The 16,577-nt window shown below is 36.5% G+C and overlaps 7 protein-coding genes across 7 annotated transcripts; all 7 read left to right on the top strand.

Annotated features, from left to right (window-relative positions):
• Window positions 1-167: 167 nt before the first annotated feature.
• LSM04_000988 (uncharacterized protein) lies at window positions 168-1,745 on the top strand (the record flags this gene model as incomplete). The annotated part of the gene is made up of 1 exon (XM_067334025.1): window positions 168-1,745. The coding sequence occupies one exon, from the start codon at window positions 168-170 to the stop codon at window positions 1,743-1,745; it is 1,578 nt and encodes a 525-aa protein (XP_067186214.1).
• A 624-nt stretch (window positions 1,746-2,369) lies between these two features.
• LSM04_004432 (Taxilin family) lies at window positions 2,370-3,236 on the top strand (the record flags this gene model as incomplete). Its single annotated transcript, XM_067334024.1, has 1 exon — window positions 2,370-3,236. The coding sequence occupies one exon, from the start codon at window positions 2,370-2,372 to the stop codon at window positions 3,234-3,236; it is 867 nt and encodes a 288-aa protein (XP_067186337.1).
• Window positions 3,237-3,549: 313 nt separating this feature from the next.
• LSM04_006250 (Maelstrom domain) lies at window positions 3,550-5,043 on the top strand (the record flags this gene model as incomplete). The annotated part of the gene is made up of 1 exon (XM_067334023.1): window positions 3,550-5,043. One exon carries the CDS (start codon window positions 3,550-3,552, stop codon window positions 5,041-5,043), a length of 1,494 nt encoding a protein of 497 aa, XP_067186400.1.
• Window positions 5,044-5,474: 431 nt separating this feature from the next.
• Window positions 5,475-6,017, top strand: LSM04_005453 (uncharacterized protein; the record flags this gene model as incomplete). Its single annotated transcript, XM_067334022.1, has 1 exon — window positions 5,475-6,017. The coding sequence occupies one exon, from the start codon at window positions 5,475-5,477 to the stop codon at window positions 6,015-6,017; it is 543 nt and encodes a 180-aa protein (XP_067186373.1).
• Window positions 6,018-7,159: 1,142 nt separating this feature from the next.
• On the top strand, window positions 7,160-8,146 carry LSM04_006171 (uncharacterized protein; the record flags this gene model as incomplete). Its single annotated transcript, XM_067334021.1, has 1 exon — window positions 7,160-8,146. One exon carries the CDS (start codon window positions 7,160-7,162, stop codon window positions 8,144-8,146), a length of 987 nt encoding a protein of 328 aa, XP_067186398.1.
• Window positions 8,147-9,404: 1,258 nt separating this feature from the next.
• On the top strand, window positions 9,405-10,715 carry LSM04_002159 (CDP-alcohol phosphatidyltransferase; the record flags this gene model as incomplete). Its single annotated transcript, XM_067334020.1, has 1 exon — window positions 9,405-10,715. One exon carries the CDS (start codon window positions 9,405-9,407, stop codon window positions 10,713-10,715), a length of 1,311 nt encoding a protein of 436 aa, XP_067186252.1.
• Window positions 10,716-11,323: 608 nt separating this feature from the next.
• On the top strand, window positions 11,324-16,345 carry LSM04_009222 (uncharacterized protein; the record flags this gene model as incomplete). Its single annotated transcript, XM_067334019.1, has 1 exon — window positions 11,324-16,345. The coding sequence occupies one exon, from the start codon at window positions 11,324-11,326 to the stop codon at window positions 16,343-16,345; it is 5,022 nt and encodes a 1,673-aa protein (XP_067186496.1).
• Window positions 16,346-16,577: the final 232 nt, after the last annotated feature.

The following is a 16,577-nucleotide window of genomic DNA, read 5'->3' as shown; positions in this document are numbered from 1 at the left end:
TATTTTGCGTTTACTTCTTCTTGTACTATTTTTTTTTATTTTTTTTCTGCTCGTAGAAACTGGTTCTTTATAAATATAATTAGCTTTCTTCATCTTAGGTTTAGTAATTTACTGCATATATATATATTTCCTAATTCTTATTTACTATTATCTGAGATTGTTTTAAAATGATCCATTTTACCGTTGTATTTTTTACCTGGATTTTTATTTACTTCTTGGCATTGGGAACATTAGCAGATATGCCAGTAGTGCAATACCCACCAGGGAAGAGACGAGTACTAAACTGTGACAAATACGCCGAATCAATGATTGACTGTGACCCTGATAGTTATCGTATTACTGTTTGGGTATTTGCTGCTCCTGGTGTTATTGTGGCTTGTATAATGGCTATTGGTATTTTAATATACGTTATATCCAAATATTTATGCAATTGTTGTGGTGGTAGGAAACAATCTCCAAATTTTTGTTTCCCATTAAAAGGATATCCAGCAAGGTACAGTAGAAGCGATCTGCATCGTCCACTTTTTCTAGTGGTGATTTCTTTCTTAATGAGTTTGGCAGCTTGTATTTGGGGTTGTATTGTACAATCTCGTATGTCTTCACATTTTATTGAGATAAAAGATATTACAAATTCTTCAATAAAAAATCTAGAGTTTTCAAATGCTGAGATTATTAGAGGTATGACTGTAATAAGATATGACCCTGATAATGATACTATATATAATATCTCACTTTTTGATAACAGTTTAAATGCTGAACGTATTATGGCATTATCAGAGGATGCTGTGAATTATTATTCTAATATGGTAAAAAGTAACTTTACTGAGATTATTTATAATCTGCGAATGATCGATTGGATCGCATATACTATATTCATTATTCCTACAACGGTTTCTTTTGGTGGAGTTATAATTGCTGTGTTTAACTATCGCAAGTATGCGTCTATGTGTGTACTATGGTTGATGGCATTCTTTGGTATCGTTATATGGGGATGTAATGGCCTTTATGCTGCTTCCTCTTTTTTAATTAAAGAGAGCTGTTTTGAAGTTTCTGAGTTTACAAATCTACGAATAAATGTTGTGAAAGCAATTACAGAATGTAATGAAAGTCATTTTAGTCAATCCATCTTGGGTTTTAACAGTATCCTTTATGATGAAGCAAGAACTGTATGCGAGAAATTAGAGCCATATTGTTATGATACCACTATTTCACCTACTGATAATTTAGTCAATAAAAAAGTTTTCGATTGTCCAATAATTATGCCATGCGCTACAATGACAGACGGGATATTGATATCATGGTTACGAACTGCGTTTTACACAGCACCAGAGATTACACAAAATGAATATGCTAATGCGATGTCCCTTGAGAAGGGATATACCTGTACTTCAGTCCCTGGAGAGTTATGTGACTTATCAACCTGTGCGACATCGTGTGAAGTGAATGGTGTATTGAGTGAAGTTGGAAAGGTAAGTAAAAGTGTATTGTATGCTATTAAAGGTCTAGCTTCAGCACGGTCTTTAGTTGACAATATGGGGAGTCAAGTATCAAGCTGTGACGGTATTCTTTCAACTCTCCTACCGGCAATGAATCCATTTTGTCAGGCTCTCGTAGATGACTCATTTAACCGAATTCAAAGTTCAGGACTTATGGGACTTGCAATCATTATTGCTATCTACGGATATGGAATGGGAGCGAAACGCTTTATTCCCTTTAATCAGGCATATGTCCCACAGAACGACTGATTTTTTTGTTTGATTTTTATAAAAAAAGTAAAAAAAAAAAACAGATAAAGAAAAACCTGGAATTATTTAGATAATAGAGAAACAGAAACGAAGAACAATTGCTACTGTGATTATGTTTCATTTCTATATCTGATCAGGGTGATATTTTTATGTCGTTTGGGCCACTGTTTTGTACACTTTTAACCAAAACGAACCAATAAAGTTTATAGGAAAAAAAATGGAAAAAAGTACTGGAGGGAAGATAAAAAAAAAAAAAATAACAGTTTTATGCACAAAATCATGAATTTTATATATATGTTTTTTTTTCTGTTTGTTCCTTCTTACTTTTTTTTTCTCTTGATATGCTATTTTCTTTTTTGTTATTTTGCAGTGTTATTATGTGAACTACTTGATGACTTTATATCTCCATGTGCTTCTCTCTCTCTTTATCAATCTTCATGATATTGCGACCACGCACTGATATAATCATTATTTGCTTGCACGTGAGACTTGCGTCCTTTCTTTCTTTCTCTCTCGTTCTCCATTATAACCAACGAGGCGCAAGGCGAGAGCTTGGTATACGTTGCTAGGTGATTGATTGTTTACACATATATATATATATATATAGTGAGGAAGACCGGGTCCATGTCATCTGTGGCGGACCGGCTAGTGCAGCAGACTCTGCGGCGACGTCAGCGGGAGGCGGCGTTGGCGCAAGAAAAAGAGACACTGCGGGAAAAAGAGGAACTGCGGGCACAACTGCAGAAGCGGCGGGATGAGGCGCGGGCACAACTGCAGCGCGTAGAGGCCGTGCGGGTCTCCCTCAATGGTCTGCAGCGCACGGCACAAGAAAAGTACGAGGAGGCGTGCCGCAGTGATGAGGAGGAACGGGCGAATTTATCAGAGAAACTCCGCGTTGCCATAGATGCCGTGAATGCCTTTTCAGAGGAGATCACACAGCTGGAGGCAAGGGCGCGGCATGAAAACAGCTCACTAAAGGAGCAATTGGAGATATACGCCAAGTTTCATGCCACCGGGGAGGATAAGTATAATGAGATTATGCAGGCGCGGGAAGCGGAGTATGAAAAGATAGCGGCGAAGCGAGATGCCGCACAGGAGCGTAAACCGCAATTGTTGCGTGAAATAGAAGAAGAGACTAAAGAGTTGGAAACAGCTGTTAAGGCTCGTGCGGCACTGCAGGAAGAAGTGGATGGATGGGTGAATCACTTGTCAGAGGTTCAACAACGTCTATTAAAGGCACGGGAAACGTTTGAGAGTGCCAAGGATGAAAAGGAAAGACAAGTTCGCCGTATTCGATCGCTAGAAAGCGATAGACAGCTTCTTATATCAAGAGTTGAGAAGAGTAAAGCAGAACGTGATAAGGAACACGCAAAAGTTGAGGCTCTTGAGGAAAAGATCAACGCATGCAAGAAGCAAACGGGGAAGCTTTTGGCAGTTGTGGCTTTGCTTGATAGTAAAGACACTGATGTGGAAGTGAACGAAAAGGTGTAGGCCTTAAGTTTGCTTTTTTTTGTTGTTGCTTTCTTTTTCTCGTTCTCTTACTATCTCTATTTACCTCTCTCTCTCTCTCTGTGTGTGTGAGTATGGGTACGTATGTTTATTTCATTACTCTAGGTGCCGTTAACCTTGCTAATGGTACGGTATTCTTTCATTTTATCTCATTTATTATTATTTTTTTTTCTCTCTTTCTCCGTGTACATGTGTTTCTGTGTAGTGAAAAGGAAAGGAAGGGTCAGGGGAAATTTATTATTATTTGTTTTTTGTTCTTGTTGTTGTTATTTTGCCTTCTCGACACCTTAAGGGTATGTTGTATTCAGATAGCAGCTCTGTAGTGAGTGTATTTGAAGAATCTTCTTCAGATGCATCTGACCTTGTAGCCTTACAAAATGTAGTGGATGAGACGATGGAACGTGTGTTTGATGATATCTTTACTGCAGAACAGGCGTTTTTTTTCTTTTTTGAGGATCCATCTGGTCCTTTTCAGCGAGCATTTCCGGATCAGTACCGTGTGAACTATGAAGCAGAGATTGATCTAACGAGAGTGCTAGAAGAAGAAGAAGAACCAATGGAATATGAAAATGATGAGAAAAAAAAAACGACGAACCTTGCTGAAAAAGAAAAAGAAACTGAAACTGAAAAAGATACGACTGTTGATAATACGCAGCTCTCAGCAGTAGATACCACGGTAACATTACCCTCTACAAATAGTGATGGTGTTGTGTTGAAACCATCAGTAGCAACAAGGTTTCTTGACAAACATCCTCTTGACTCTATACTTATTCCTCTGGATCTGGCATTAAATCGTAAAAGTTTGCGAGAACAACATATTGAACAATTTCCTGGAATTGATTTTATAGTGGGATATATAAATGGTGAATCCACTGGTTGGGCATTACTCCTTTCTCGTGATCCGGTTATTGTTGCAGGGATAAAAAAATTGTATCCTTCGTTTCGTATCGCAACAACGAAAGACAAGGAAATGTTTTTAAAACCGAGTGGTTCGAAAAAAAAAGGCGATACATTTCCATTATCACTGCTTCCAAAGCCACCTTCCGCTACTCGGGAGTTATCTAAGAGAATGCATGATGCTGAACAACTTGCAAGTCATATTGAAAGTATTGGAGGAATTAATAAAATTGTTTTTATTGCATTAGATGTGGAGGCTGCAGTTGTTCTACGCGGTGCGGTTCCTCTTCCACTGGAAATTGCACTAATTCCTCTCAAAGCCTCAGAGGAATGGAAGACGTTTCACACTTTTATTCATCCCGGTGAGGTGACAGATGTTGTAACAGCGTGTAGGTTAAGTTGTGGTACTGAAAGTGGAAATCATTGCATTCCATTTCGTAATGCTGCTTTTCTTCGTAACGATTACACAGTAATAGCAAAAGAGATTGAAAGGTATCTGATAGCTGAAAATGTAGTATTTGTAAACAAGGGAACTTGTATGGATGTTAATGCTCTGCGATGGATTTTTGGGGCCGCACGTGTGGCAGAAGGAAGTGATATTCGTATACCAGATAAAGAAGAGATTCGTTGTTTTGATATTGAGGCGGTAAAGAAAGCTTTACATCTCTATATAAATGAAACAAAAGTGGATGAAGATGTTATTTCTTCTTTTACTGCTACTGCTGCTGATATGAATGTTTCATCAGTGACCTCTTGTTGGTACCACAGTAAACTTGAGAAGGAGTTGAGTTGTGGGGAAATACAATCATGCCATGCACATTGCGCTCTTGAAGATGCTGATAAACTCTGTAACGTATTGCGATCCTTCATCTCAAATCCTGAATCTAATTGAAATGGTGTCTTTGTAATACATTCTTCTATCCTTTTTTTTTTCTCCTTTTCTCCTTCTTTTCATAAAGGAGCGATGAACAGGGAAAAATTTCCCGGGTTTGGTTGTTATTAATATTATTTCTTTTTTCTTCTTATTATTAATAATAATACTTTTTGTTGTTTTTTTTATTTTATGTACTATTATTATTCCCTTTTGTTTTATCTCTTTTTCATCTGTCTATCAATATTTCTCTTCCTTTCTCTCTATTTGTTTTGCTCTTTTTATTACGCTAACCCCATCCTCCACTCCTCCACACCACCCATTATATATATATATATATATATCCTTGATTAGAGATAAATCTACGACTTATCCCTTCCCAAACCTTTCTGTGCCACTCGCACACTTTATCACGCATTGTGTATTGTGTGTGTGTAGTGAAGTTAAGTTAGATGCTCCGCGCGTCTTTTCTCTGGCGCGGTGTGAGTCCCTTCACACTTTTTCTCATGGACCAAAAGAATAATCCCGCACTGAAGGGCTGCGCTATCTCCAAGCGGGGCCGCATTCTCTCAAAGATGTATAAGGAACTCTCGCAGAATCAACGCCGCCAACTCAAACAACGCGCGGCTCGACACCCATCATTGGTGAAACAATCAAGACAAGAAAAACTCGCCGCCGCAAGTGCCGCAAAGGGCAAATGCAAGGGAGAGTTTGCGCAGTTTGTGCGGGATAATTACCACAAGGTGCGGGAACTGAATTACCGCAAGCGATTTGCGGCACTTTCGCAGCTGTATGATGTTTCTAAGCCGCTAGAGATTGAGAAGGAGGTGGAGAAACTTCTGCCAAAAATGCAGGAGAATGTTAAGGCCGCGGTAAAGGAGACAGTGGCCGCAGAGAAAAAGACCAAAAAGACCACAAAACCAAAGGCGGCACCCAAAAGCGGAAAGAAGAAAATCAAGGAAGTCTCCAAGAAGGTTAATAAACATGCTGTTTAGAGAAGGATAGAGTAAAAGAGAAAAGAGAAGAAGCAAAAAAAAAAAAAAAAGGAAAAAAAAATGTAGGAAAAAGATGAAAAGACCGACACGGTGCTGCATATTTGCTCCTAGCGTGATCGGGAAAAAAAAAGAAATAAGACCCTGATGTTTGACAGTAGTTTCAAATTCCAAAAAAAAAAAATTGGCGGCAATAATATCGTGTTCTACACTTTGACTAAGTGTATGGGCGCAGATATCAGAGCGAAATAAACAAAAGAAAAACAAATAGAAAAGAAATATTTGGAAAACTGACTCTGTCGTTACAGTAAGGGCATCATAGAGAACTACAAGTACACACCAATTCTCCTAAGCATATATATATATATATATATGCTCCTGTTTTTCGGTATGTATGTGTTTGTGTTTGTATGCATTTATGTATGAGTATGCGTTGAGTAAATATTACAGAAGAGTGGCAATAATACAAGCTCCATGTAAGGAGTTTTTGTTATTACTATTTTTTCTGTTTATTTTTTTCTTGGTATACAGTTTTTCTTTCCTTTTTTAGTTCGCTCTTTATTATCTCTTTAAAACCACTATTTTTATTTATCTGGAGTCTATTGTTATTTTCTTTTCTTGGTTGTTTCTTCCCCAAAGGATGAGTAATAAAAAAAAAGATGATAGAGAGATAAGAAAGTAAAAAAAAGAAATAACCAAAGAGAATTTGAAGATAATGAAGAAAGAAGAAAAGGGGTAGGGGGAGTGAAAAAAAAGGAGTAGAAATTAATGAAGATTTTGTAGAAGAGTAATTATTACTATTTTTTTTACCTGCGTACAATATATACATACATACATACATACAGAGATACATACTTGCATATTATGCATGGGTATACATATTTGTGGGGAAAAGTAACGAGAGATTTTTGTGTTCTCTCTTTTTTTGTTTCTGCACGAATACTTTATTCATTTTTGCTCTTTTCTGTCATGCAGATAAAAAAAACTTTGCCTTTCTAATCCCTTAAAAGTCTTTTTTTTCTACTCTTTTGACACAGTATTGGATTATCTATATTAAGTTATACTGAACTCAATAGAGTTATATATAAATATTTATATATTTATTTGTTTTGGTGAATTATTCGTTCAGAATAAAAGCGAACAGTATGAAGCAGGCAGAAAACGCCCTTAAAATTCAATCACATCTGCAATTTTTGCTGGATAGTCACAACTGTGATGAGGAGGAGGATGATCCATCTGCGCAGTCGTTAAGTGTATTACAAACAACTACTGCCAATCGACTTATGTTAAAACTGGCAAAAAGAAATCGTCCTACCGTTTTTTTACTCGATACAGATGGAACAACGATGCCGTTTTCTTGTGTAGATCGTCTATTTATGGAAATGGAAAAGGATATGACGGAGTTTATTCATAAAAACTTTCCAAAGAATGAAAAATTATATGCCATTGTGGAAAAAGCCACTTTAATCTGTCCTGAACTTCATGAAGCCTTTTATGCTCCAAATATGGATGCAAGTCGTGTTTGTGTTATTTTCACTAAACATATTCACGAACGCATGATCTCTGGCGATGGGAAGCCAAGGTACTATGCGGAGTTGGAGGATCTTGTGATGGCAGAACCAACCATCAGTCATAAAGTACAAGGACACATCTTTCACGACGCCGCTGTTGCGATAAAGGAATGGGGGAAAAATGGGCAAAATCAAACATTTGTTGCCCTTTACGGTTCACGTGCTGCCGCAGCGGAAAGGGTGTTATTTCGTAATAGCATATATGGAGATCTCACACCCTTTATATTTGCCTTTTTTGAGCCAAAGAATGTGGGATCTAAGTTGGACGCCTCTAGCTATAATAAAATTCGATCTATTTTACAAAAGACTCTTCCTGACACCTCTCGCGGGTTTAATATCATATATATCACAGATAACTCCAATGAGGCGGTGTCAGCAGGAATATCCGGATCTGTAAATCTCACTTTTCTCGCGCTGCGTCCACTTAATAAACCGCTTGCACAGAGTACACTCTATGCACTTGATGTGGCAACGATTTCTTCATTTGATCAGCTGCGTGGGGGGAGTGTGTCATACTCATCACTTTGCGCTGAAGCGAATTCATCTCAGCGAAGAAGATGATAAGGGAAAAAGAAAATGAAAAATAAACAATATTTATAAATATATATATATATATATATATTGGAACACTTTTATATAAATATGAGGTGGGTTTGGAACCCCTAGGAATTAAACGTCTCCCAATTTACCAATATGTTTGAACGGAAGCTGTGTGAATTTTCTTCGAAATTTATTTTTCTTCCTCCTTTTTTATTGGAACTCGTACATAGTTTTGCTTTTTTTTTTTTTTTTTGTTTCAGTGTTTTTTTTTGTACTTATTTTTATCGTAATCAGATTTCTTTCATTTGATTGTTGGGCTTGTGTGCCTTTTTTTTCCTTTATATTATTTTGATTCCTGTCCCGTCGTTCCCCCTTTTTTCCTTTAAAAAATATGATGTGAACTTTAGAGAACGCATTTTTTCTTTTTTTTTTTTTTTATTCAAATGCGTGATAGAAGACTTATCACTAATAGGTATAAGTGAAAACAAAATAAATAATAGTAATAAGAGAGTGAAAAGAGTTACAGGGTTTTATTTCTTGTTTTTTTTTATTTCTGTTGCGGTGAGATAAGTGAATTGGGCGTTTTTCTATTTTCCGCATGATTCGTTTTTAGTGCTATTTATTCTTTTGCTTACTTCTTTATTTATTTTCGAAATCAAAGAAAAAAGTGTAAATGGATAATAATTAAGTACTACATAAAGTGGTTTAGTCACTAGAAATAATATAGAAATATAATCTGCAATTAAGTATTGAAGATAGATGATCATATTCTCTATTATTATTATTATTATTTTCTTCCTTTTTGCATGTTTATTATTTTCTCCGTTCTCTGCAAAGCTTATTGTTCTCTAATTTATATATCTAATAATTCTCTCTACTTCTCTCTCTTCCTTTTTTTTATTTATTTGTTTTTGTAGAGTTTAAGAAAAGGGCGGGTGGTTTTTTTATAAGGAGAAAGTGCGTTAAGGAGATACACATTTGATCTAACAAGGACGCCAATAAAAGAACGAAAGTGAAAAAAAAAAAAAACAGGAAAAAAAACGGATAGAACTAAATAAAAATAATAACAAAGCAAATAATCAGAAAACACACAAAAGGACAATAAAAATCAAAAAAAAAATTAAAAGAAAAATCAATAGAACTGCCTTGTAAATAAAAGAAAAACAAAAAAAAAAAGAAACAACAAAAATAAAGTGTCGTTATAGACCTATTTATTTATCTCTCTATATATCTATAGCTATATATAGATATGAACATGAGTGCGGCTACTCGAGGAGCTATGAGTGGTGGTGGGGCCGGTAGTAATAGCGGCAGTAATATCAATCTAAATAACAATAACAACAGCGGCGGTGTGGCCCGCGCCTCCCGCCGTGTGAATCTCAACCCCCGCGTGCATGAACATATCCCGCCAGAGTATTTGCCAAATTTATCAAAGTATAAATACAGTGGATCGGATTCTAGTATTATTGGCCGTTATATTATGCAGCCCTACTGGAATTTTATTGTCAGTCTTGTACCCATGACAGTAGCACCAAATGCTATAACACTTACAGGATTTTGTATTGGAGTTTCTTCTTCTATTTTGATTATGTTTTTTTATTTCTTTTGTGATGCTATTTATCCTCCATGGGTGTGGTATTACGCAGCGGCTTCTCTCTTTGTATATCAAACATTGGATGCCATTGATGGGAAACAGGCCCGTCGAACGCAAATGATGGGTCCATTGGGTGAACTTTTTGATCATGGATGTGATGCTTTTCTAACACCATTGGTGCAAGTTAATTTATCTTGTGCGTTAAATGTATCCCCGGCGATGGCGTTTGTATATTGCACGTTATCCACATGTGTACTGTTTGCGGCGATATGGGAACAATTTAGTACTGGATCATTAGATCTAGGAAGAATTAATGGACCCACGGAAGGTATTATTCTCGCTTGTTCTATATTTCTTGTAACGGGATTATACTCAACAGCAGTTTGGGATATTCCTGTTATTGGACCATATGAAATATCTTTGCCTTCTATTATTGGAGGTGAATTATTTGTTATTTCAACGATTCGTAGTATATTTTTTATGATATTTCTTATAAGTAGCTTTTTTACGGTGGGAACTAATCTTATGCACGTCGTACGACGACCCAGCGTTCATACTAGAGGAATACCATTTTTGGTGGCTTTTCCTATGTTTCTTATTTTAGTACTCCATGTGTGTTTGTTTCTTACATATACTTCAATTCATGATAGATATCCATTTGCATTTGAGTTAAGTTTTGGCTTTTTAACATCTTATACTGTTACTCGTATGACAGTAGCAAGACTTTGTGCGATGCCGTATAACCTTTTCAATGGATTTTATCTCATCTCTTTATTTGTTACGCTTGGTGCTCTCATCACACATATGTACTTTGGTTGGATTGAGAGAAAATATTTAATACCATCACTTGGTTCAGCAATGGTGGGATTATCCGCATTGGGAGTTTGGCAGTATTTGCATATGATACTCTCACTCTTTACACAAATCTCATATTACTTTAATATTCCAATTCTTTCTATCGCTTCTCAAAAGGAGGCCTCCCTGAAGAGGGATTAAAAGGATTATATATATATAATCATTTTATATGCATGAATGTCTGAATAAATGTAGGTGTAATTATATATATATAATACGTATGTATACGCGTGATTTTCCTCGGTGCGAATTCTTATGATGGTGCAGTATGCAAATACCTACGAATTCAATAAATTTTTTGTTCGGTTCTCCCTCTTTTTTTTATCCCATTATTCCTCTTGTTTATATATATATATATATATATATATATTACTGCTATTACGATGGCTATTCCTTCTACCTTAATAGGTACATGCGAATTGTTTATTATAGATAAACATTCCTTAATAAACCCTCTCTTATTATTATTATTATTATTTTGCTTTTTTTTTCCTCTTCTTTTATAGTTTTTTTTATTCATTTTTGAGCTAAGACGCTGTTGGGAAGTACACTTTGAGGGAGTTTTCCCTCTGCTCTGAACATCAACAAACAAGTAAAAAGAAAGAAAGAAAAGGAAAAAAGGGGGGGATAGAAAAAAAAAAATCATAAAGAAAAGCGAAATAAGTGAATAGTTAAGAAAGGGGAATATATATATATATATATATATATATATATATATATATATATATATATATATCGCTCTGCTTATTATGCAGGGAAGTAGTTTGCTTGGATGTGTGGCGAGACGTGTGGGTCCATCGCTATTAACATCACGTCGTGATGATCCCAATGCGTTTCTCCGCCACTTGCAACTCATCGGCACAGACTTCATCACACATTGGCCCAAACAGAAATCCGTCTTTACACCATACAATATATCCACATCTACAGTATTAACAACAACGACAAAAGTGGATGAAACGAAGGGAACGGAACAAGCACAGAGTGAGAATTCTGTACCTTTCACACATGCAAATACTGCGAAGGTGGTGGATGAAGCATGCACACTTAAAACGGCACTTTGTTTTGCGGTGGGGGAAAATAGTTCAGAGAATCAGGCACATATTTTTGAGATGAGTGTACTCTTAACATTATTGCGTCGTCCTCGATCCGATTTTGCGGAAACTATGTTTTGGGATATTCTTATTGACAAATTAAAAGAACTTGATTTTTATGAACTTTTACAGCAACATATTTCAAAGGTTTGGAAAATGATTAAAGAACAACAGTGTGGACCGGAAATATTTAGAGGATTGCGTGTTCTTCAGTTTTATTCGGATATTCTTCTTTTATTTAGTCAACATGCTATGTATTATTCTCCCAGTGTTAATGCAATTCGTGAACTTATTATTGTAGCCCAGGAGATGTGGGTAGAGGATGCTTTATTTATTTTAAAACGATGTGCTATTGTGATATCTGTATTTTTGGCAAAATTCCCTACATTACTACCTCTTGATCAGTTGTGTAATAGTGAATTAAACCGCGATGCCCCATGTTATTTGGCTGTTCTTGCTACTATTCCTATACTACGTAAAGAGAATGGTGACAATCTAGAGCATCTTCAAATGGCATTAGAAGTTGTATTTAAAACTACCGTATATTCTATTCCTAGTACGGCCTACTTTTACGCCGATAGAAGTTCTACGGCTATAGTTTCTACAATACGAGAATGTTTCGCATCTATTTTGTATGAAATCTTTCTAACCGAATCGAATGAGTTTTGGAGTTATTTCTCACCAGAATCCTTAATTTCTATCACAGAGGCATGTGCGAATTATGTATCCTTGTGGGGACCATATCCTGCTGGTATGCAAGGGCTACAACGTCATATTTACAGTATAATGGTAAATCAAAATAGTGTTTACGCTATTTCTTTGGTTAATTTTTATATAGCGACCGCTGCTGTGTATGATATCACACTAGATGAATTAGAAGATAGTTTTAAACTCGTTCATAATAATGCTTCGCGGCGTATTACATATATGGCATTGGTTGATGATGTTTCACATTCACATGAGGGAAGTAGTCATTTTTTAATACCAGAAGAATCTCCAATAAAGAAAACATTTCGTCTTTTAGCATCCGGTTGTAGTACATTTTGTGGTGATGATTTTCGAATGTTTCTGCGAAGTAGTCTTTTTCTTTTACGCACATTACTCTCTATTTATCTTCAGCAACTTGGAGAATTAGAACGTATTGCTGGATGTAATATTAAATCGCTTCTTAATACCGTCGGTGCCGCTATACTCACTCTCCCTATTGAAGATACTAGTACGCTAGAGGTGATGTATGGGATTATTTTCCGATATCATTATCTCTTTGAAAATCTCAATTATCTTGATAGTACCCTTTTATTCCCTGAGTTTATGAAAGGTGTGGGATTGAAGTGTGAAACCACTGAAATAGCTTCACTTCAATTACGATTGTATAGCTCTTTATTGGAGTTTAAAAATGATGCCGTATACCCTGGAAGAGTAGTGGAAGCTTTAGCACATATTCAACCTGGTGTTATTTCACATTTCTCACTTGCTGTCCCATTCTTTCTTCAGTGGTTGTCCATTACAGAGACATTAATTTCTGAATCACCAGATTCACTGGCATCATTATTAACATTTGAGGAATCGCATAATAAATTAATTCATCGACTTTGTGAAGGTATATTTGTTATTATACGTGAACTTCAGAGTGGAAGTTTAGTTTTAGACTCTCACTCTACTGCCTCACTCTTAGAGGAAATGATTCGTTTACTTTCCCTTGCCGTACTGGATGAGGGTCGTCAGGATGTTTTAGCAACATGTGTTATTGCGACATATGGTGAAGATACACTTTCGGCGTGTTTTATGCTTTATAGTTTAATCTTTGCAAACCATGCAAGTAATTCATTGGTGGAATGTACAGCAGGATTATTAGCTTACGTGGTACAACACTCGCAGGAGAAATTTTTTACTACTATGCGTTTTCATACTTCTACTGAAATGAAACGAAATCTATTTGCTGGATTGCATCAATTACTACAACCATCTAGTACATCCACCACCACCACCACAACAACAACAACAGCAACTACTACTACTACTACTTCATCATTACTGTTAAAATCATCTTCATCATCATCTTTGAATTCTTCTCTTAATGTTATACGCTTGGCATCCCTTCGTTGTCTTCTTCAATACGATCCTGCCTCCTTTTATTACTTTGTGGTTCCTGAAGAGGCAGAAAAAGGAGTGACAGAAATCCCGCTTGTTGGTATTCTGCGTAGTATTATAAAATCTCCAGATACTGTAATACTTGAAAAGGCAGAAGCATTGGAATTGTTAAGAACTCTTAATGATGTTAGTATACCTCTTGAAGATGTCACATCATTACACTCAAATACCGATTGTGGTCCTCCATACTGTAAAACGGCATTCGCAGCTGCTATAATCAATTATGTTTGTGGTGTGCTTTTTGATGAAATTCGTTTGGAGTCTGAACAACTAGTGAAGTCTGTGGAAAAACAGCAAAAATCACCAAAGCCGTTTCGTAGTCCTAGTAAAGGTTCTGTACAAGGTATGAAAAATAAAGAAATTGTAGTACATTTAAAAGAAATACGAACCATGATTCGTGTGGGATGTGAAGCGTTGCTACAATGTACTGCATTTTACAAACAAGCTGAACGAGAACTTCGATTTCTTGATGCTCAAGATAATTTAACAGTTTCAGAATATCAATCAAAAAGAAATTCACAGAAGTATTTTGTTTCTCATTCTAGACATTATAACACTTCCTCGGATCTTTCCACTACTAATAACTATGGTGTTGTTGAAATTGCTGCTAATAAAGCATGTAGTTGGGATGTAAAACTATTTCCTATCCTTCTTGGTGTTGGTTTTTTGGTACCACAAATGGAAAATGATACGCCAACAATAAATCGTGTGACATATGCTTTGGAATCTATTAAACGTCTTACAACTTCATTAGAGTCAGTTTTATGGATAGCTAATAAGGAAAAAGAATTAGGGCTTATTGCTCCAATGATATTAGAAGCTGTTTTAGATGGTATAAGTATGGTAGAGCCTACAGTACCTTTACTTCGTGGTCTTATGTGGGATTGTTTAAATGGTTGGTTATCACTCGGCCGTGCTGCAGCAGAAGTGCTTGCACAATCTACGGCTGATAGTGTACTCACCGTATCAACTGCTAAATTAAATCCATTTTTTCAGAATTTTGTAAAACTATTAAATTCTAATCGTGGAAGTGTTACTGTTCTTTCTCAAGGATTAGGCGTTTTATCCGTATTTCAGCCTTCTGATATAGTAGATGATTCAACTATACGTCAGGTATTTGAACTTATTGATGATGTTTTAGGTAAACATAGAAATATGGCACCTTCAAATGTATTCTTTGTTTTTATTTCAGAGATAAGTGCAACTTATAATAGGTTTGGAAATTTTTGTTCCTTAACTTCTGCTTTAAATACATTGGAAAATTTGTGGTCGTGTGTCATAAATGTTTCACACAAGATTTCAGCCACAGAGTCTTCATGTGCACTTTCAGATTTTTTTGATCATCTTATAAATGCTATGAATACGGTATTATTAAAAGCAGGGGAGGTGTCAAATTATTTCTCTGAAAATCAAGTAATGAATTTAGTGACTGCTCTTGGTCAGTTTACACAATCTGCCTGCTATGATTCTGTTGCAAACTTGTATAGAGCACAGGCATGGCATAGAGGATGGATTTCTATGCTTCGTCTACTACAGACTTTATTGGTATGTAGCAGTAGAACGAGTAGCATTGAAACTATAAGTGGCGTTGCGGATCAAGTGATGTGGGCTAAATTTGTTTCCACGTTAGCTTCAACAAGTCCACGATTTCAAAATGCTATTTCTGGTTTTACTTTATTTAACCCAACAGTGGAACCCAAACCGTTTTCATGGGAATTAGAAGAGATGCAGCTTTGTACCGCACTTTTAGATGTAGCGTCTAGTTTGGGTGTATCTGTTTCTGCTCTTACTCCTCACGTGCGGCGTTCTTTCTGCCGAATTCGCCGTTATCGCCTACAAACCATTGGAATTGTAGAGGAACGTTGGTTGGAGTCTCTCTTAATGTCAACTGTGCGACATCAACTCTCTTTCTTACTTCAACAGCCACTTCCTCCGGCCTGTCTGGCAGATGCGGAGGGTGTTGTAGTAACGATTGAACGGTTTAGTGCGGGAGATGAGAATATGGAAGAGGAACAGTTGTCGTTTGACATGCTTCGCTCCTTTACATTGCGGGAGATGAGTATTATACGCCGTGGACGACATGATCCCAGCGCATCCTTTCCAAGTAATGCTATCTCTAATAATAGTTTCACCACAAATACTAATAACTACAATAACTATAATAATAATACTAATAGTAATAATAATAATAACACTAACCTTATGAATACGCCCGCGTCCATGCATTCTAGTTTCGCTACAGTAGACGCTGTATTAGATAGTGAAACGGGAATTGGACCACATGCCGATAACATTCAACTCGCCCTTCGTCTCTTTACTCGACATGCACGGTTCTATCTACGCACATGTTGTCTCACATTATGGGAACGACGGCAGCTCGCAGTAGCACTGGAGAAACTTCTTCACGCTCTCAGCCGGTTAATTCATGATGTACGTCGTCTAGAGAATGCAAAGTTAACATGGTTGGTGGATACTGTGCGGGAGGAATTGCAGAGTCTAATTGGGAATCTTCAGTCTGGATCATAAGGCAACCGGAAAGAAGAAAAGGAAGACAAAAAAGAATATATATAACTAAGAGAAAGAGATATGAGACTTGGTAGAGGACACCGTGATCACCAACCTCGTGGGGAACGAAGGAAAATAACGAGAAGAAGAAGACAGTAAAGGAAAAAAAAGAATGAAATAATTATGAAGGAGTCCGATTAACAAGGATTGATGGTTACTTATTGGATGTGCAGAAGTATAGAAATGTGATGGG

The sequence above is a fragment of the Trypanosoma melophagium genome (assembly GCF_022059095.1).
Source record: "Trypanosoma melophagium isolate St. Kilda chromosome Unknown ctg7segment1, whole genome shotgun sequence".
NCBI classification, from domain to species: domain Eukaryota; phylum Euglenozoa; class Kinetoplastea; order Trypanosomatida; family Trypanosomatidae; genus Trypanosoma; species Trypanosoma melophagium.
This window is presented reverse-complemented; position numbering and strand designations above follow the sequence as displayed.